The sequence below is a fragment of the Scyliorhinus canicula genome, chromosome 6 (genome assembly GCF_902713615.1).
Source record: "Scyliorhinus canicula chromosome 6, sScyCan1.1, whole genome shotgun sequence".
Taxonomy (NCBI): domain Eukaryota; kingdom Metazoa; phylum Chordata; class Chondrichthyes; order Carcharhiniformes; family Scyliorhinidae; genus Scyliorhinus; species Scyliorhinus canicula.
The window spans coordinates 177,454,142-177,474,834 of record NC_052151.1 but is presented as its reverse complement, the minus strand read 5'-3'; the positions used below and the strand labels follow the sequence as shown (position 1 = coordinate 177,474,834).

At 48.1% G+C, this 20,693-nt stretch overlaps 1 protein-coding gene across 2 annotated transcripts in view; it reads left to right on the top strand.

Moving 5' to 3' along the window:
- LOC119967674 (transient receptor potential cation channel subfamily A member 1-like) overlaps positions 1-20,693 on the top strand; it is a 311,686-nt gene that overhangs the window by 165,640 nt on the left and 125,353 nt on the right. For both annotated transcript variants that reach the window (XM_038800496.1, XM_038800495.1), the window contains one exon: positions 5,675-5,766. In XM_038800496.1, the coding sequence (XP_038656424.1) occupies positions 5,675-5,766 (92 nt within the window). The remainder of the gene's footprint in view (positions 1-5,674; positions 5,767-20,693) is intronic.

Genomic DNA, 20,693 nt, shown 5'->3' with positions numbered 1-20,693 from the left:
GGTCGGAGAGGGGAAGATATCTGATATCTACAAGGTTATGCAGGAGGCGGAGGAGGCGTCAGTAGAGGAGCTGAAAGCTAAGTGGGAGGGGGATCTGGGGGAACAGATCGAAGATGGGACATGGGCTGATGCCCTGGAGAGGGTTAATTCTTCCTCCTCGTGTGCGCGGCTTAGCCTCATCCAATTCAAGGTGCTGCACCGGGCCCACATGACTGGGACGAGGATGAGTAGGTTCTTTGGGGGTGAAGACAGGTGTGTCAGGTGCTCGGGGAGTCCAGCGAACCATGCCCATATGTTCTGGGCATGCCCAGCACTGGAGGAGTTCTGGAAGGGGGTGGCGAGGACGGTGTCGAGGGTGGTGGGATCCAGGGTCAAGCCAGGATGGGGACTCGCGATTTTTGGGATTGGGGTGGAGCCGGGAGTGCAGGAGGCGAAAGAGGCCGGTGTGCTGGCCTTTGCGTCTCTAGTAGCCCGGCGAAGGATCTTGCTACAATGGAAGGATGTGAGGCCCCCAATCGTGGAGACCTGGATCAATGACATGGCGGGTTTCATTAAGCTAGAGAAGATCAAATTCGCCCTGAGAGGGTCGGTACAAGGGTTCTTTAGGCGGTGGCAACCTTTTCTCGACTTTCTGGCTCAACGATAGGGTACGGGGACAGTATCAGCAGCAACCCGGGGTGGGGGGGAGGGGGAGGGAAAGGGGGGGGGGGAGGGGGAGGGAAAAGGTGGGGGGGGGGAGGGGGAGGGAAAGGGGGGGGGGGGGGGAGGGGGAGGGAAAAGGTGGGGGGGCGGACGATGATTATGTTTGTTTATTTAATTTAAATTTATTTTTAAGTTCTTATGTTGTTCATTGGGGTTGGGGGGGTGGGGGATGGGATACATGCGTCGATACGGTCTGGGGGTGTTACAGTTATTATGGGTAATTTTGTGGCATGTCATTGTTTGTCGTTACGTTTTATATTTTCTGTAAAAAATTCCAATAAAAATTATATTAAAAATGTAAAAAAAAAAGAAATAGCATTCGATGACGGGGCGGAGAATCCATTTTCCTGCAGCGAAATCGGGACCCGGCGCCAGTTGCGCTATTCTCCCCCTCCCATTGGTTGGGGGGGGGGGGGGGGGGGGGTGGGGGTGGTTGTTGGGTTACGGGTATAGGGTGGATATGTGGATTTGAGTAGGGTGATTATTGCTCGGCACAACATTGAGGGCCGAAGGGCCTGTTCTGTGCTGTACTGTTCTATGTTCTATTGCCTGAGGCTGCCCTGCTATTCCCCGTCCCCAATCGGCCGAATTCCCTACGGCGTGGTTCTAATCTGGTCCTGCCATTCGGGAACCTCGCGTGGCGGCTGCGGACTCTGTCCGGGGTGGCCACATTCAGAGGAGGGGCGATTGGAGGGCAGTGGGGGGGCTTCATACTGGACTAGGTGTGCGGGCGGTCCGGGTCGGGCTAGCGGCCAATGCGGGGCATTATTTTAGGGGCACTGGAGGCCACCGCCGTATCTGGCCTCTGACCTAGAAGTGCGGGGTCTTATCAACAGCTGGAGCTGCGCGTTCCACGACAATGATGCTCGCCCCCAGCAAAACGGTGAATCTTGTGGCCTTTGACGCCAGTTTTCTCTTGGTGTAAAAGACTACAGTTTTCATTATGGTGTGGGGTCCAAAAGTGGAGAATCCAGCCCTGGGTACTTTTTGGTCATCAGAATCAATGATGGTGGTATATTTTTAACCAGTGGAATGAACTGCTTCAAATATACTTCATTTTACAGCTTCCTAAAAGTGGGCAGTAGAGTGGTTAGCACTGCTGCTTCACAGCATCAGGGACTGGGGTTGGATTCTGGCCTTGGGTGACTGTCTGTGTGGAGTTTGCATGTTCTCCCAGTGTCTGAATGAGTTTCCTCCGGGTGCTCTTGTTTCCTTCCACAGTCCAAAGCTGTGAAGTTAGGTGGATTGGCCATGATCAATGGCATGGGGTTATGGAGAGGGGTAGGAGGGAGTGGGCCTGGTCAGAGTGCTCTTTTGGAGGGTTGATTCAGATTCGAAGGACCAAATGGCCTCCTTCTGCCCGAGAGGGATTCTATGAATTGCCCAGTTGATAGGTTCTGGGAAGCAATATTGATCACTATTTTAAAAGAGAATTATTTTGTTTTCTAATTATTAAAACAGAAAATTGTAGATCAAGCTTGTCCACCTTTTTCACATGATGAGGCACATTTCAGTGTTTCTCACACTCGGGTGGGACGTGGACGAGAAAATTTTTGAATAATAAAGGGATGGGATTCTCCAGTCCTGCCGCGTTTGTTTTCCGATGTGGACGTGCCCCCCGCCAACATAGGATCCTCTGTCCAGCAGCCGGTCAATGGGGTTTCCCGTTGTGGGTATCACATGCTGTTAGGAAATCCACGGGCGTGAGGTGCACAACTGGCAAATGTAGAATCCCACCGACGGATAATCCAGCCCACAGTCTGGCACAGCATTAAACGTGAATTTCAAAATCAACGTTGATAGATTGAAAAGCAACAACTTGTTGAACAAAAACATTCACAAAAATAAATTGACCATTAAAAATGAGTAATAAATAAGACAATCATCAGTATATGAAAGAGTGAGACCCGTGTGTCCCGCTCACTCCCAGTCTCAGGGTGCTCATTCACATTCATCTACTGATGAGAGTGGGTAAGAGTGTGTGGGGGTGAGAGTAAATTAGAATACTGTGGACTGGAATTGAGCCAGATGCACATCCAACATTCTATACACATTCTATACACATACACACACACCATATCACTCATGCACTCATCAAATCGCCTGTAGGAAGGGAGAGTAGTAAAGAGACCTGGAGCGAGGCCCGAGGCTGAGAATCAGTAATGGAAGGAGGCGGATGGGGAGAAGAGGGAGGGGAAGGAATCGTCGAGGAAGGAGTGGGGAGGCAGGAGGGGGGGGGCTAAGGCTAGAGCACCAGGAGCGAGGGAAAAGTGGCCAGAGTTGGGCCAAAAAAACGAGGTGCCAGGGTGAAAGCACTAGAGTCAAGTCAACTGAACCAGGAGCGGGAGAGAAAGCGGTTAGTGCCGGACCCAACACCGAAGCAGGTGAAAGTGACCAGAGCACCAGAGTAGAGAAAAAAGTTGGCCAGAGATGGGAGAAAACCACCAGGAATTGGGGCAAAGGGGCTGGAGATGTGCAAGAGCACCAAGAGCCAGGGTGAAAGTGGATTAAGCCGGGACAGAGAACCAAGGAAGGGGAAAAAGAGGCTGGACCAGGCTTCAGCACCGAAATGGGGGGGGAAAGCACCAGGAGTTGGACAAGGGCACGGAGAGCCGGGGAAAGTGGCATGGCCAGAGGAAAGCATGGCGAGCAGAGGCCCCACGTGCTCCAAACGTCTTCACATTCTTGCCGGCATTCACTGGTCCAATCAGAGCCTGTTTCTCTCCCATGTTTGCTGATGGTCTGACAAATCTGTTCTTTGAGGAGGCAAACAAGGAAGGTTAGACAAAGGAGAACCAGTGGATGTGCATTTATTTCCAGAAGGGCCTTTGACAAGGTGCCGCATAGGAGACTGTTAAATAAATTAAGAGCCAGTGGTGTTCAGGGTAAGATCCTGGTATGGATAGAGTATTGGCTGACTGGCAGAAGGCAAATAGTGGAGATAAAGGGGTCTTTTTCAGATGGCAGCTGGTGACTAGTGGTGTGCCTCAGGGTCGGTGCTGGGACCACAGCCTTTTCACAATATCACATTCATGATCTGGAAGAACATACTGTATGCACTGTTGCTACGTTTGCAGATGATACAAAGATATGTAGAGGGATGGGTAGTATGAGGAAGCGGGGGGGGGGGGGGGGGGGGGGGGGGCCTGCAGAAGGACTTGTACGGGCTAGGAGAGTGGACAAAGAAGTGGCAGACGGCATACAATATTGGGAAAGTGTGAGGTTATGCACTTTGGAAGGAGGATTGGAGGCATAGACCATTTTCTAAATGGAGAAATGCTTAGGAAAATCAGAAGATTCTCTTAAGGTTAACGTGCAGGGTCAGTTGGCATTCAGGAAGGCAAATGCAAGTTAGCGTTCCTGTCGAGGAGGGCTAGAATACAAGACCAGGGATTGTACTTCTGAGGCTGTAAAAGGCTCTGGTCAGACCCTATTTGGAGAATTGAAAGCAGTTTTGGACACCATATCAAAGGAAGGATGTGCTGGCCTTGGAAAGGGTCCAGAGGAAGTTCACAAAGAATGATCCCTCGAAATGAAGAGCTTGTTGTACGAGGAACTCTGGGTCTGTACTCGTTGGAGTTTAGAAGGATGAGAGAGGATCTTATTGAACTTACATGATACTGCAAGGCCTGGGTAGAGTGGACGTGGAGGGGATGTTTCCACTTGTAGGAAAAACTAGAACCAGAGGACACAATCTCAGACTAAAGGGATGATTCTTCAATATACAGCAATGAGGAGGAATTTCTCCAGCCAGAGGGCGGTGAATCTGTGGAACTCCTTGCTGTAGATGGATGTTGAAGCTAAATTACTGAGTGTCTTTAAGACGGAGATAGTATAGGTTCTGATTAATAAGGGGATCAGGGGATTATAGGGGAGAGGCAGGAGAATGGGGATGAGAAAAATATCAGCCATGATTGAATGGTGGAGCGGACTCGATGGTCCCGAGTGGTCTAAATTTTGCTCCAATACCTTCTGGTCTTATCTGTGTTCTCAATGGTGAGCCTATCATCAGCAAACACAGGAAGAGAAACAGAGTGTCATTGAAGGAGTAGGTCCCCTGCAGAACTTTCAAACTCACCGATGTTTAACCAGCCCCTCCATATGGCCTGCAGATCGTGTGTTGGACACAGCAGCTATAGATGATGCTTACCCAGATCTTCAGTCTTGCAATGGCTATGCTGCAAAATGTACGCAAGGGAATATTTAATGTGAGCAGGCCAAACATTTACTGCAGGAGATTTCTGTTTTTTTTTTAGAAAAAAGCATGCTTATTTTTAAAAAAAAATTGAGAGAGCTCTGACTCTTGGATGAAAGCTTCCCTCACATTCTGCACACCCAACTGTCTGTCCCCTAAGGTGATTGCTTGGGTAAGGAAATATTACACTGCAAACGTACAGTCCAACTTAAGTACTTTAAAGTCCTGAGTAAGATAGGACTAGTTTACTGCAGGTAATATAGTTCATAATGGAAGATAAATGATGTATATTTCTAGGCTGTACATAATAAAAGCAATATACTGTGGATTCTCGAAATCTGAAACAACAGAAAATGCTGGAAAAACTCAGCAGGTCTGGCAGCATCTGTGGGGAGAGTTAACGTTTCGATTCTGTTTGACTCTTTAGAGCGAAAGAAAGGGAGAAATCTGATGGATTATATACTGCATAAGAAACCATCAAATACAATATAGAATCCATCACATTTGTTTCTCTTTAGCTCTGAAAAGGAGTCATACGGAGTCAAATTTTTAACTTTTATTTCTCTCTCCATCGAATGCTGGCAGACCTGAGTTTCTCCAATATTTTCTGTTTATGTCTGGAGTGCATATCTGGAATTAGCAAATGCAAAGGTAAATTCCAATTTTGTAGCTAGTATCAAGTTATTAGAAAATTATAGAGGGAAGATAGCTTTTATTGTGAATTTTTCTATACAATATGATGCCACTTTCAGATTTTGAAATAAATTTATTTTCCAGATGCAGTTCATTGTTTATTATAAATTGCACAATTTAGCAAGGCATCCTGTTATTCAAAAATTTGTGGATATCAAATGGAATTTTTATGGACAGTAGGTATTTGTTAGTTGTTACTTTGTCAGTTTTTAAAATAGTATTTTGGACTAATCTGTTTTTTTGCCCCCTGGTTTTAATATTTTCCTATGTTCCTTTGTCAATTTCATACAAATAGAAAATGTTTCATATACTAATAATACAATGTAATTATACCCTAGGATATATTTTTAAAAAGTTACACTTTAATATCAATTTCCAAACATGAAAACAAGCAAGAGAGGATCAGGTGATTAAATAGTTAAAAATGAGGAAAGCCTCCCCGATGTGTTGTGCATTCACCTGCTGCCATTATATCACAGTGGACATCAAGGCATCCATGTGTTCCACCATGGAGAGGGGTGGGAAACTATATTAACATATTTAAATACAGCTTCCCACAGTGCATTTGTGTTCTGATTTAAAATTGGCTGTTGCTGCTTGGCTTGGGAACAACATGCCCATTTATTGTTTGTAGAGCATGGGTGATTTGTTTAAATCTTTCACCTCCTCTAAATTACAGTTGTTAATTGTACATTAATTCTGTTCAGGATGTGGATGTTACTGGGGCTTCACTGTGCCCGTCTAAATAATCACAGGCAAAACACTGGTTTTGGGTTAGGAGGTATGTGCTTGTAATGTACAACTTGTAAATAAATGAGGTACAGTTTTGCCGATTCCACCCCCATTAAATTAGCTGTACAGACCCTCTGGTCTGTACAGGTTCCAATTCTCCTAGAGGTGGTCCCAAAGTCCTAAGAATCTAAAGGCCTCACTCCTGCACCATTTCTTCAGCCATACATTCATCTTCTCTTTCCTTCTAATTTTAGATGTTCTAGCACACAGCACTAGGAGTAATTAACTTCAGTTCTGAACCAGAGTACAATATGGTAGAAGAGAATGGTTGCTGAAAGGTGTAGGTTGGGAATTAAGACAAAAATCTTTCACAGTGAACTAAAATCTTATTGCCAGTGATAAAAAATGGCAGGAAACAAGTGTAAATTGTTGAGATTACTATTTGACTCTTAGAATATGAAGCTTATGTCTAGTGGAAGACTGACTCAATGGGAGTCAGGGAAAGCAAGCCTGAGGTATAACAGTGCAGGAGATCAATAGATAAAAGCAGTGGCAGGGAGTCAATGAGAGACAGATGTAGCAAGAGCAAATCAACACAAATCATCACTTCACAGGGCAACAGGTAAGTAATTAGTTGTTCTGAGAGCTCCGAGTTGGGAAGTGCTTAGCTGAAGGAGTTTGGGGAGAGCAGCAGAGCATTGTGAGTGTGAGCGTAAGGAGCAAGATGCAAAGACACAAATTGTATCACCAGCAAAAGAAGGTGTAGATCGTTGAATTTTTAAAACAATACTTTATAAGTCTTTAGTTATTTTGTTACCTTTAGTTAGTCTAATAAATAGCATGGCAGAGATCCTCAGTGTTTGGGATGCACTTCTTGTGAGTTCTAATACTGGTAAGAATGATGCACCAAGGCTGGCTCAAAAGGGAGTTAGGAGTCAATTGGGAGAGAAATAGTGACAGAAGATTTGGTAGTTGGGGACTAAAGAAGTATTTCTGCACCTGAAGACTGAAATGACGATGGGGTTTTTTTTCCTCCTTGATGCCAGGGTTAACGATGTTATCAATCTGCTGCAAGGGCATGCCGTGGACTGTGGAAACAATCAGTATCATTTGTTCCATGAAGGCTGAAGAAAATGACTGGTTCCCAAGGAATTCTTTTCAAGGCAGCAGATATCTGATGCAACAGGTCTATTTCTCCAAGAACCAGTTAAACCAGTCCATATACTCTGTAGCGCAATCCGCAATTTAAATGAATGTACTGATCCAGAAATCCCCAAATTCAATACTGTCAATCTTTTACAGAATCTGTTCAAGTAATGCTATATTCTTCCATTTTCCGAAATCTTTCAACGTCTGATTCCTCATTGGCATTTAAAGATTGCCTTTTTTGGACATTTCAAGTAACTAAAGGTCCTGACTTTCAACATGATCCAACTGATGAGTAGTCATCTCACAAAATACCTTACTTCTAACTTACTTCTTGTAGGAGGCAACAACGGCAAGGCTATACCTTGTTTCTCTTTGGTAAGGACATAGCCGGTATCCATATATCCATTTCATAGAATAAGTTGGAATTCCTATGATACAAAAGATAACTATGGGTGGCTGTTCATGGTGGCAGGATCTTCAGTTTCCACCGACAGTCCCAAAGATGTGCGGGGTTAGGTGGATTGGCCATGATAAATTGCCCTTAGTGTCCAAAATTGCCCTTAGCGTTGGGTGGGGTTACTGGGTAATGGGGATAGGGTGAAGGTGTTGACCTTGGATAGGGGGTAGGGTGCTCTTTCCAAGAGCCGGTGTAGACTCGATGGGCCGAATGGCCTCCTTCTGCACTGTAAATTCTATGTATGTAGACAGCACACCCCAGGGCTGCAAGGGATGGATTCCATGGGAAATTCTATTGACAGCGGCGGTCACAGAAGATCCCAACACCAGCCAATGCGGCCACCACTCACCGTCAGGAAACCAGAGAAGACCGTCATGTGAAGACCAGAGAATCTCACCCATCTTCCTTGCAGGCTGTCCTGTAACTCAGCTAATCCCAACCCCACATTTTCCCCATAGCCCTGCAAATCTTTTCTCTTCAAACAATTCCCCTTTGAAAGTCACAATTGAACTTGTCTCCACCACACTCATCAATGCACTCCAGATTTCAAACCTGCTATGCAAAGTGGTTCGCCTCATGTAGCATGTGGTTCCATGGCCAATCACATTAAATCAGTGTCCTCTTGTTCTAGACCCCTCCACTAATGGATATTGTTTCTCCCTATCTACTCTTACCAGACCCCTTCTATAACTTTAAACACCTCTATGAAATCTCCTCTCAATCTTTCCGCTAAGAACCACCTGATCTTCATCAATTACTCCACGTAACTAAAGTCTCTCATCCGGAGAACGATTTGCATAAATCTTTTCTGAACCCTCTCCAAAGCTATCACATCCTTCTGAATGTGGCAATCGGAATTGGACACAATACTCTTGTTGAGACTGAACCGGTATTTCATAAAGGTTCACCATAATCTGTTGCGTTTGTACTCAATGCCAGTATTCATAAAACTTACAATCCCTTATGTAGTTTCTTGAGTACAGAACTTAGATATTGCTGAAGAAAGACATGTTGTCGAAGCTTTTCATTTTGCACTCATCGGAACAAACTCAAGAATACCAAATGGTAAACAATGACAATTTATACTACAGGAGGAAAGCATACCGATTACTTGGCAAGCCAACTCTGATTGGCTGAAACATTGTCATAGGACCACAGGATTTAAGAATAGGAGTGGAGAAAGCAATGGAGAATTGTAGGTTCCCCAAATTCTTAGGTAATTCTAAAATGGTGCAATACTTGAACATATTCCTTTTGTTGGCAGAAAATGGGTCCCTATTTATGAATGTATGTTGCTCCTAGCAAATAGGCTACACTACAAGTTAAACTAATTATCTTAAATTGGTTATTAGTGCAGCTATTAGTGAGATAGTTGATGCATTGGTTTCAAATTTATAAAATTTCCTAGATTCAGGGACGGTTCGATTAGATTTGAAGCTAGCAAATGTAACTCCTTTCTTCAAAAAGGAAGGGGAACAGAATACCGGAAACTACAGATCATTTAGCCTAATGTGTGTCATAAGGAAAATGTAAGAAGCTATTTTTTAATTAAAGATGTCATAGCAGGGCACTTGGAAAAATTCAAGGCAATCAGACAGAGCCAACATGATTTTGTAAAAGGGAAATCATGTTTAACCAATTTATCGGAGTTCTTTGAAGAAGTCACATGTACTCTAGATAAAGGGGAACCGGTGAATGTACTGTACTTACATTTTCAGAAGGCATTTGAGAAGGTGCCACATCAAATGATATGGCAGAAAATAACCGCTCATTGTTTAAGGGATAACAAATGAAGATTGCCATGGATTGAGTATTGGCTAGCTAATAGGAAATAGACAGTTTGCATAAATGGATCTCCTAGTTGACAGGATGTGACAAGTGATGTACCACAGGAATCAATGTTGGGACCGCAACCTTTTTATAATTTATATAACTGACTTGGATAAAGGGTCTGAAGGTATGACTGCTAAATTTGCTGACGACACAAAGATGGTAGAGAAGTAAATTGGTATACAGATACAGCAAGTAATTAGGAAAACTCATAAAATGTTAATTTATTGTTAAGGAAATTGATTACAAAAGTAGGGAGGTTATTCTTCAGTTGTACAGGCCATTGATGAGACCAACGGCTAGATTCTCCGCTGCCCACCACCAGCAGCGGAGTTCCTGATGCAGTGGATAATCAAGCGTTGTGCAAAAAACAGAATCGGCGTTCCGATGCTCCAGTCCCTGCTGGCATAGAGGTTTACATCCTGTACCAGTGGCCTATTAACAGGCAGGGCACCATATTCTCCAAGCGCACGTGATTCTTCGGTTCCCCCCTCGGTCGGGGCTCACGTGGCAAGAATTGATGGAGTTATTTACAAATCTGGCACTGACGTGGTGGACCTCACGGTGGGCCAAGGGCGTAACTCTTAAAGGCAGTTACCCCCAAAGTCCACCAGAGGGCCATCCTCCCCCACAATGCAAATCCAACGCACCCCACTCAGTCCACCATACCCCCCCCCCACCACCAGAGACCACCCCATCAACAATAAGAGAGACCCCTACCAGAAACCCAAACAAATCCGTGGTGATTCATCTCTCAAATGGAAAATTCTACCCCAGAACTTGAATACTATGTACAGTATTGATCTCCTTATTTAAGCAAAGATGCAAATGGTTAGAAGCAGTTCAGAGCAGGTTTACTTGACCAGGAATGGGTGATAGTCTTATGAGGAAAGGTTAGACAGGTAAGTGTGTATCCACTAGAGTTCAAAAGAGTAAGAGGCAAATTTAAGATCCTGAGTGGTATTGACAAGGTAGATGTGGAGAGGGCGTTTCCTCTTGTCGGAGAATCTAGACTTGAGGTCACAGTTTAAAAATAAGGGGACAGGGATCAGGAGAATCTTTTTCTTAGAGGGTAGTGAGTCCTTGGAACTTTCTTTCTCAAAAGGCAGTGGAAACAGAATTTTTGAATCGTTTTCAGGCAGAGCTAGATAGAGTCTTGACTAACAAGGGGTGAAAGGTTATCACAGGTAGGCAAGAATGTGGGGGTGAGGTTACAATCAGATCAGCCATGGTTTTATTGAATGAAAAAGTAGGCTTGAGTGACCTGGTATCATTCTCCAGCTCCTAATTCACAGATTTGTATGTAATGACTTTTGGATTCCCCTTCATATTGGCTGCCTATCTCTTCTCATACTCTTTGTTGCTTATTTCTTTATTAATTTCCCTTTTGAATTTTCTATATTCAGTCTAATTCTTATTGTATTAACAACTTAACATATCAAATGCACCTTTTTCTGCTTCGCCTTACTCTATTGTACAGAGAGCTCTGGCTTTGTTTGTCCTACTTTCCCCCCCCCCCTCTGGAATGTACCTCAACTATACCCAACCTATGTCCTCTTTAAACACAGCTCATTGTTGAGGTACAGTTTTGCCAATCCCACTCCTATTAAATTAGCTGTACAGACCCTCTGCATCCTTCTTTTCACGTCTGTCATTGGTACAGATATGGGATTGTTCAGGGGGTGGAGAATAACAAATGAGATATTTTGTGATGATAAAAGAATAGAATACTTAATGATTGTCAGATTTCAAAATACTTCTGATACCTGATGCAGGCTTCAATACAATGGAAGGTTAATGACGATTAAAATAAGGATGAAAGCACCAAGACAGATCTGGCGATTAAAGCAGAAGACAAACGTGGAACAAAAATTGCAGATGAATTTCAGGAAAGCCCCAGAAACAGTTTATAAATATTTCAGGTGTGATGAAAAGTATCATTATGAGCTGAACTGTCCAAAACACAAGTACAGGGGCCTCAAAATGACACATGATGAAGAGAATTCTGAGGAAGAGGTTGAAGATAATGATCAATTTACACAAATTATGCTGGAAAAAAACAGGGCATAATTCAGCAGACCAAAGTTAAAGTCTGGTTTTGGGCACGTTTGGCGGGGAGTTTCACGTAGGCAGCATTGCTGAAATCGTGGCCCATATTCAATGGCATTTAGTGCCAAAAATGAGTCCCCACAAAAATCTCAACATTACTAGCTCCCTCGCGCCTGATTTGCCTGACTCGTGCCTCAGCTTCCCGTCGCTAATGAGGGGGAACTGCTATTAAGCGCTCCTTCACCATTCATTCCCAGTCAACACACAAGCATGCCAGCAGACAGATCTGCTCCTAGCTTTGGCGATGCTGACCCGACAAAGCTTCTCGATGCTGTGGATAAGTGATGTGGAATCCGGGGCTGGATTCTCCGCTCCCCGATGCCGGAATCGCGTTCGACGACGGGGCAGAGAATCAATATCGGGAGTAGCGCTGTTTTTTGTATTCTCCACCCCCTGAAAAGCATCGTACTCAAGGAGTACGCCACGCCGATTATCCATGGCCTCAGGTTATTGCCTGAGGCCTGCTCCGCGATGCTCCGTCCCCAACTGGCCAAGTTCCCGACGGCGTGGGACTCTCATGGTTTCACCCTTCGTAAACTTAGCGTGACTCAGTCCGGGGTCACTATATTTGGGGGAGGGCCAATCCACGGGCAGGGGGACTTCATTTGGGGCTGGGGGTACTGTGGGCGGGTGATCCAGGGCACATGGGCAGCCGAAGGGGGGCACTACATTTGTCGTCCGTGTCCGCGGGCTGAGTCCACCATGGAGCACGGCGCGGCCACTGCAGGCTGCCGCCATGCACATAGCGACCTTGGAACCAGAAGTGCTCAGGGTCGTATCGGCAGCTAGAACTACGAGCTCCAGGCTGCCTCCCTGCTAGCCGCCAGCAAGACATGGAATCGGTTTTCCTGGCGTAAAAGACCACCGTTTGCACGGCAGCGTGGGGGACTTAGTCTCCAAAACGGAGAATCCAGTCCCCTGTTTCCCTGAGGAAGTTGGAGAACCAGCATTAGGGTCAGCAATGTTGCCTTGGAGGCAGTGGCAGCTGCTGGCAGCATGTCCAGGAGGACCTCCATACAATGTGGAAAGAAGATGAATGACATCTGAGCTGCAAGGTTGAGTTTCCACCTCCTTTCTCTTGGCATCAGTTCCGCCTGCCACCCCTCACATTCCTCAACCGCCCCCCTCCAATTCACTGGCTGACCCCTCACACCCTCCCCAAATCCGATCTTCAAGTATGTTCCTTAGATCCACCTGGCAGCCACCAACCAGCACAACCCCTTTGTGCCTAGGTGCGAAGCCCACACATGCCACCTACTATAGAACCATCCCCCCGACCCATCAAGCGTGTGGTTTACAATGCCCTCTCTTTGTCCCTGCAGGAGTAGATAACCCATAAAAGCAGGAAAGGGCCAAGACGGAGGGAGGAATTCCAGAGATCTGAGTCTTGACCCGCTATGAGGAACAGGCCCTTGAAATCGCAGTATTGCCTGAAGAAAGAGCAGTCACCAACAGCGAGGTTGGCCAGAGAGCTGACGGTCCACTGTTCCTTCATCCAGATGACTTGTCTCGAGTGAGTTGTGCACGTCTGACAAAATGGTCATTCCATCTCACTGACCCATGTCCATTGTCTTGCAGAATCTCCATCTGATGAGGCCGAGCCATTTGGAAGCGTACACCCCTCTGCCACCCATGGGACACCTCGGAGGAGAGTGCCACAGCTGTCACTTGCACATTCCACTGGTGCATAAACACCCACTTGGTGGGTGTCATGAGTGGACAAGCCTTGGGGGCACTAGCTGGTGAACACTATACAGTTGCTGATACTCATCAGGTGAAGGCAGGAACATCCAAGGGAGACAGCAGTTGGATTCCAGACAAAGCTGGGTCCAACCAGATGCCGACCCTCTGGGCAAGGTTCTTCCAGAGCTGATGCAGATGATATTTCAGAGACATGAGGAGGGGGCTTCAGCAAAATTCCAGCGACTTCAAGGGCGTCTGGAGAAGCTCCAAAGCTTCAGGCACAGGAGATGATGCCGACAATGCACAGCACCAGGCCAACACTGCTAACGTGGCCACCACAATGGTAAATCTGGAGCGTGATGTCTGTTCCTTGAGGGGTGGTGTCCAAGGCATTTCTCAGTCTGTGACAACCATGGCTGAGGACCTCAACATCATGTCCCAATTAATGAGGGACGTGTCCCGGAGGCTGGTGGATTTTGCTGAGGCACTCCAGAGTCTGGCAGTCACCGACAGCGAGGTGGCCTGTGCCAGAGAGGTGAGGATCCATTGTTCCTTCATCCAGATCACTTGTCTCAAGTGAACTGTTCATGTCTGACAAAATTACCCTTCTCACTGGCCTTATGTCCATTATCTTGCAGGATCTCCACCTGATGAAGCCGGCCCTGAGGAGCATCGCCACCCTGAGGAGCATCGCTGAGGGTGTCGACACAATGCTGCAGACAATGGGGAACCTCCAGGACTGGCAGAGCCATTTGACTCGGAGGCCTCTGGAGCTCACTCCATGAGCTCACTCCATACCAGGGATTCCCCCGGTCCCTACGGGTATCCTAAATGAGGAGGATGCGCTGGAGGCCAACCCAGGCCCGCAAGGAGATAATGACAATCTCCAGTTCCTCTGAATCACCCCCTCCTGACACTGCCTCATCTCAAGCACAGCAGGCAAAACAGGGTGGCATGGCGATGCCTGTGGCACTGGTAAGTCGGCCAGGGCCCTCCAGAGGATGTCCACCAAGGGCATCAAAGGCCATAGGGTGCAGAAAGCAGCAGGCTGTCTGCACTTCTGATGTGTATCCTACGAGAGGTAGCACAAGACCACAGAAGATCAAGGTGAGGAGAATTGAGTTTGCACTGGTGAGATCACTATTGTAGCATAGGGGGAATGGAAATCTTTCACAATAAAATGTTCACTATTAAAACATGTCACGCCAGATACAAGTGAAGCCTCTGTCACGTAAATCTTCACAATGGGTCTGCCTGCACTCCAACCGCCCCCTCCCTCGGGCACGGTGTTCCAAGATCAAACACCACGATGCAGACTCTTCAGAGGATGGGTGTTAGTGTGTTGTCAGCAAAAAGACAGGAGTCAGACTTTGCAAGATTCCAAGGAGGACCATAGCTTTCCTCACAGTGAGTGATCATCACTCTCCTCCCTTGTATAGTGACCCAACAGGCCCATCACCCTGGAGTGATTATGCAAAGACCATGGGGGGAGGGAAGGAAAGGAGAGGATGTTGAGCTGACAGGCACAGCCTAACCCTAGGATAATCTGGAGATGAAACGATGAGGGCCTCATTGGTCCTTCTCGCACGTCAGACCCTCTCTGTAGCCTATCCTCCATTTTCCGGCTCCTCGGGCTTGTCTTCCAGCCCCTTCCCCCTCCTGCTCAGATGAGGTTGTATGTTCCCCGTCATTCCCCGTCATGGGCCTCACGGTAGCATGGTGGTTAGCATCAATGCTTCACAGCTCCAGGGTCCCAGGTTCGATTCCCGGCTGGGTCACTGTCTGTGTGGAGTCTGCACGTCCTCCCCGTGTGTGCGTGGGTTTCCTCCGGGTGCTCCGGTTTCCTCCCACAGTCCAAAGATGTGCGGGTTAGGTGGATTGGCCATGCTAAATTGCCCGTAGTGTAAGGTTAATGGGGGGATTGTTGGGTTATGGGTATACGGGTTACATGGGTTTAAGTAGGGTGATCATTGTTCGGCACAACATCGAGGGCCGAAGGGCCTGTTCTGTGCTGTACTGTTCTATTCTATTCCTCCTCCTCTAGCATGTAGCCCCGCAGCTGTGCCAGATTGTGGAGGGCACAACAGACTACCACAAAATGGGAGACCTTCTGGGGGGTGTACTGCAAGTGTAGCCATCCGGGATGGCCACTTATGGCCACTTAGGGGCTGGTTTAGCTCACAAGGCTAAATCGCTGGTTTTTAAAGCAGACCAAGTAGGCCAGCAGCACGGTTCGATTCCCGTACCAGCCTCCCCGGACAGGCGCCGGAATGTGGCGACTAGGGGCTTTTCACAGTAACTTCATTGAAGCCTACTCGTGACAATAAGCGATTTTCATTTCATTTCACTTACAACCAGGAACAGAGAAGCTCAGAGGCTGAAATGTATATTTGCGAGTGAGGAATCCAGACGGTATCGAAACCCCAACTGATTAGCATTTGATGGCCCATCTCCGCCAGACAAAGGACTGGTACTTGAGCAACCAGTACAGTCCCAGACATTTCGGTGCTACTCCCTGTACTAGGGAAGCGTAAACAACAGGGTCAGTGACCGCTTGGGACACGCTCAGCCATCAAGGCACCCGCCCATTTATTGGTTTGAATCAAACATAGTGACCAGGGATCACCCAATTAGTGGGGTCTAAACTGGAGGACCGCCCAAAATAGCGCGAAAACCCCAAAGCATAAGAAGAGAGTTCACTATGTATTCGGCCTCTTTTGGACCTGACGCTCCGGCAACATCCATCTCCAATTGCAGCACCACCAGAAACAAGTCCGAGTTCAACGCCTGCTACCAGACGGATGAGCCCAGCTGAGCAGCAGTTACTTCTACAGACCCGATACATCCAGAATCGAACAACGGCCACTGTTCCTCTGACCTAAGCCGGGTGCCTGAAGTTAAGTACAGGTTATCTTAGTCGATAGGAGTAGTGTTTATGTTGCATGATTAATTGTGTTTGTAAATAAAGTACCCTTGACCTTGAACTAACTAACTGGTGTTTAGCTCTTTGATCGATAGCCGGTTGAACATTGTGGTGTTACCATTTGATATTTGGTGACCCTGAGCATTAGAATATTGATATCCAAAGGAAGGAGGGCAACCTCACTGACTGCCATATTTACAATAGGTAAAAAAGGCAACACCAGGCACCGGCAAAGCAGTCCAGGCATCGGAACCACATTTCCAGCAGCCCGATGTAGTGCTCAATGACAGCAGGGGTGGCAACGTGGGCCTCATTGTAACAGGACTCCGCCTGAGCCTCAGAGTGCTGCAAAGGCGTGCCTTCAACCATACCTTCAGCAGGTATCCCTTCTCTCCAACGAGCCAACCCATCATTCTAGGGTCATCCTCCATGACGCCAGGATCTTCAAGTGCCCCAGGATGTAACTGTCATGTACTCCTCCAGAGTAGCGGGCACACGTGCATGAGTCTGAAGCAGTGATCTGAACATTCAGGGAGTGGAACCCCTTCCTGTTGATATAAGGAACTCCCTGATGCCCCAGTGCTTGCAGGGCGACATGCAGGCCATTTATTGCCCCCTGACCTGAGGCATCATGGCAATGGCAGCAATTTCAACAGTCCGGGCATCTTGGTGGGTCTGGTCCAGTTCAAAGGTGATATAGTCTGATGCCCGGGCATACAGAGCATCCATCACCTCCTGTAGGCGTAAGATTGGGATATGCCACACAGGTCCCCGTTTGAGCCCTGGAATGACATAGAAAATAGAAGCAAGAGGCCATTTAGCCCTTAGAACCTGCTCCGCCATTCATTATGATTATGGCTGATCATCCAACTTGATAGCCTGATCCTGCTTCCTCCCTATTTGATCCCCTCTGTGCTATATCAAACTGCTTCTTGAAAACATACTGGCGGAATTCTCCATGCCAGACTAAGTGTTGACACCAGGACTGAATCGGTGGTGTTCTATGACAGCAAAATTGACGCCATTCCCAGATTAATCCACCGAACATTAATGGGTTAGCACCGGCACTATGTAGTACATGACCGATTCCAATGAAAAACAGTGTCTGATTCACCTGAGTCGGGACTGACACTTGAGAGGCTGACTAGCTCATATAAGCATTCCACTCACCACACACACTCATCTCTGCCAACAAGATGGCAGCAAGGAGAGCGGCATCCCGTCTCATGGAAACTGAGCTGGAAACCCTACCTGACGCAGTGGAGGAGATGAGCTACCCTGTACCCAGAGTGGGGAGGCGATTGCCACTAGCCGCCGTGCACTAGGCCTAGACGCAGCTGGGAGAGGTTGCAAGTGCTGTGGGCAAGACCGGCCACCTGTGTAGAAAAAACTGCATAACCTCCTCAGGATGGCCAGGGTGATGGGCAGCATAGTGCACCTGGCAGTAGCCCCTGTCCCACACACCCATAACCCCATATGTTCCCCCCCCCCCCCCCCCCCACTACCCAGGGTTTGACCGAACCCCCATCCTGCACCACCTGTCAGCACCCACACTGGCCGTTATGGCTGGGCACCCTGGCCACGAAGGCCGCCATCTACCTACCCCCTGTGCTGCATGCATCCTACTGCCTAACACTGTTGGCTTTTATGTTTCCCCCTCCGCAGGAGAAGGCAGCACACAACTGCTGAGAGAGGGAGAAAACTGGAGGAGTACTGTCAGATCTGAAGCCCTCCAATGCAGCTGAGCTGCGGGCACTGGACCTGATCGGTGGGCCCAGGGAGAGGGTGGTCACCGATGCAGAGATCAGCATCGGGCAAGCAAGTGAGACCCCGCTGAGTTGTGGTTTCTCAGGGCACTCTAGTCACTACCCCCATAGCCACCACCTCTACACCGCGCCTCCCCACACTGCCCCCACCTCCCCCCCCCCCCCCTCCCCCCCCACACACACACACACACTGTTCACCCCCCCAGCACACCCACACTTCCCCCTCCACCACCAACCCATGGTCCAGTCATGTATCTTGCAGGATGACCTGGTGATGAGGTGGGTCCTTATGACGCCCCCAGCCCACAACCACAGCTGAACCCCAGGAGGAGAGGAGCGAGGAGGAGGACACGGTTGGGAGCATTCGGCCCGCAACACCAGTCCGAGGATGACAGTGACTTCCCGTCACAGCTGTCTCCAACACCCTTCACCATCGCAGAGACACTCACCTTGAATGGGCAATTTAGTGAATAGGTTCCTGGGACACAATCTGGTGCACACCACACATGTGCAGCGGTATAGCAGGTGGTGGTAGGAACCCCTGAGGGCGGCCTGACCACATGGACGAGCGGCCGTTTCGGGCTTCTAGAAAGGACGGTCCCATTGATAGTGGAGATGCAGTCACAGAGCCAGGGACTGCATGAGGGGGTGTCGGCAAACATCCAGCGTCTACAAGTGCAGATGGAGGAGTTGAACCGCCTGCAGCAGCAGCAGGACATGGTGCCGAACATGCATGCCACTCAGACCAGCATTGTACAGGTGGTATCTGTGGTGGAAGCCTTTGACGAAGGATTTCGGCCATGGGTCAGGGTATCCAAGGCCTTGGGCTAGCTGTGCGGGCAGTGGCTGAGACCCAGGACAGGGCTGCCCGAACACAGGCAGTGGTGTTCCAGAGTGTGGCCCAGTCACAGCGGACCATGACAGGAGGAGGAGGAGATGTTGAGGCCCCTGCTGGTGACTCCTGCAGGGGAGTTGCCGGAACATCACAGTGTCTCAGACACCCCCTTGTCCTGTCCCTGGCACATCTGGTGGGCAGCGGGCAGAACAGGGCGGCAACATGCCAGCTGGGACACCCGAGCAGCAGCCAGGCCCATCTAGGCTAGGTCGCACCAGAAGACCACCGCCAAAGGGGACCTAGGTCACAGGGCAGGAATCGCAGCAGACCACCACTATTCCTGATGTACCTACCGCTTGGAGATCCACCTAGGTGTAGCATTAGGACCCATAAGGCCAGAAAGGTAGACACCAGTTAAGTTGGCATGGATGCAGGGCACATTATAGCAACAGGGGCTAGGGCACAAAGCTGTCTATATTTTTCACATTAAACACCAATGTTACAATCTGCCTTGGTGCTCTGTCAGAAAGATGTCAGTTTATTACTGTGAAGTGGGAGTCTCTCTAGCGCTATACTGGAGCGCTATACTGGAGGGCCCCTTCAGAGTGGTGCAGGCACCTGAACCGCATTTTATTTAATTATTATTACAAATGAATAATCTTTAGTATTGTCACAAGTAGATTACATTGACGCGGCAATGAAGTTGCTGTGAAAATCCCCTAGTCAGCACACGCTGGGTACACTGAGGGAGCATTCAGAATGTCCAAATTACCTAACAGCACGTCTTTCGAGGAAACTGGAGCACCCGGAGGAAACCTATGCAGACACAGGGAGAACGTGCTGGGTGTCGTTGGTTCGGCCACCATTTATTGTCCATCAGAAATGAAATGAACATAGAACATAGAACACTACAGCGCAGTACGGGCCCTTCGGCCCTCGATGTTGCGCCGACCTGTGAAACTATCTGAAGCCTATCTGACCTACAGTATTCCATTTTCGAAAATGAATATCGCTTATTGTCACAGGTAGGCTTCAAATGAAGTTACTGTGAAAAGTCCCTAGTCGCCACATTCCGGCACCTGTTTGGGGAGGCTGGTACAGGAAGGTGCTGATGAGCTGCCTTCTTGAACCTCTGCAGTCCTTGAGGTGTAGGTACACCTACTGTGCTGCTAGGGAGGGAGTTCCAGGATGTTGTCCCAGCGACAATGAAGGAGCGATGATATATTTCTAAGTCAGGTGGTGAGTGACTTGGACGGGAATTTCCAAGCCATGGGCTTCCCAGGTATCTGCTGCTCTTGTCCTTCTAGATGGTAGTGGTTGTGAGTTTTGAAAGTGCTGTCGTAGGAACCGTGGTGAGTTACTGCAGTGCATGTTGTAGATGGTACACAAGGCTGCCACTGTTCGTCGGTGATAGAGGGTTTGAGTCTTTGGGGAAGGGGTAGCAATGAAACAGGCTGTTTTGTCCTGGATGGTGTCAAGCTTCTTGAGTGTTGTTGCCAACTTCAGCACTACTTGACCACACCTGTTCACGGCATGAGCATTGTTGTAGTGGGTCTCCGCTACGATCTGTGGCCTCTGGATAGGTGTCATCAGCCACAGCCACAGTGGATAACCCCAGT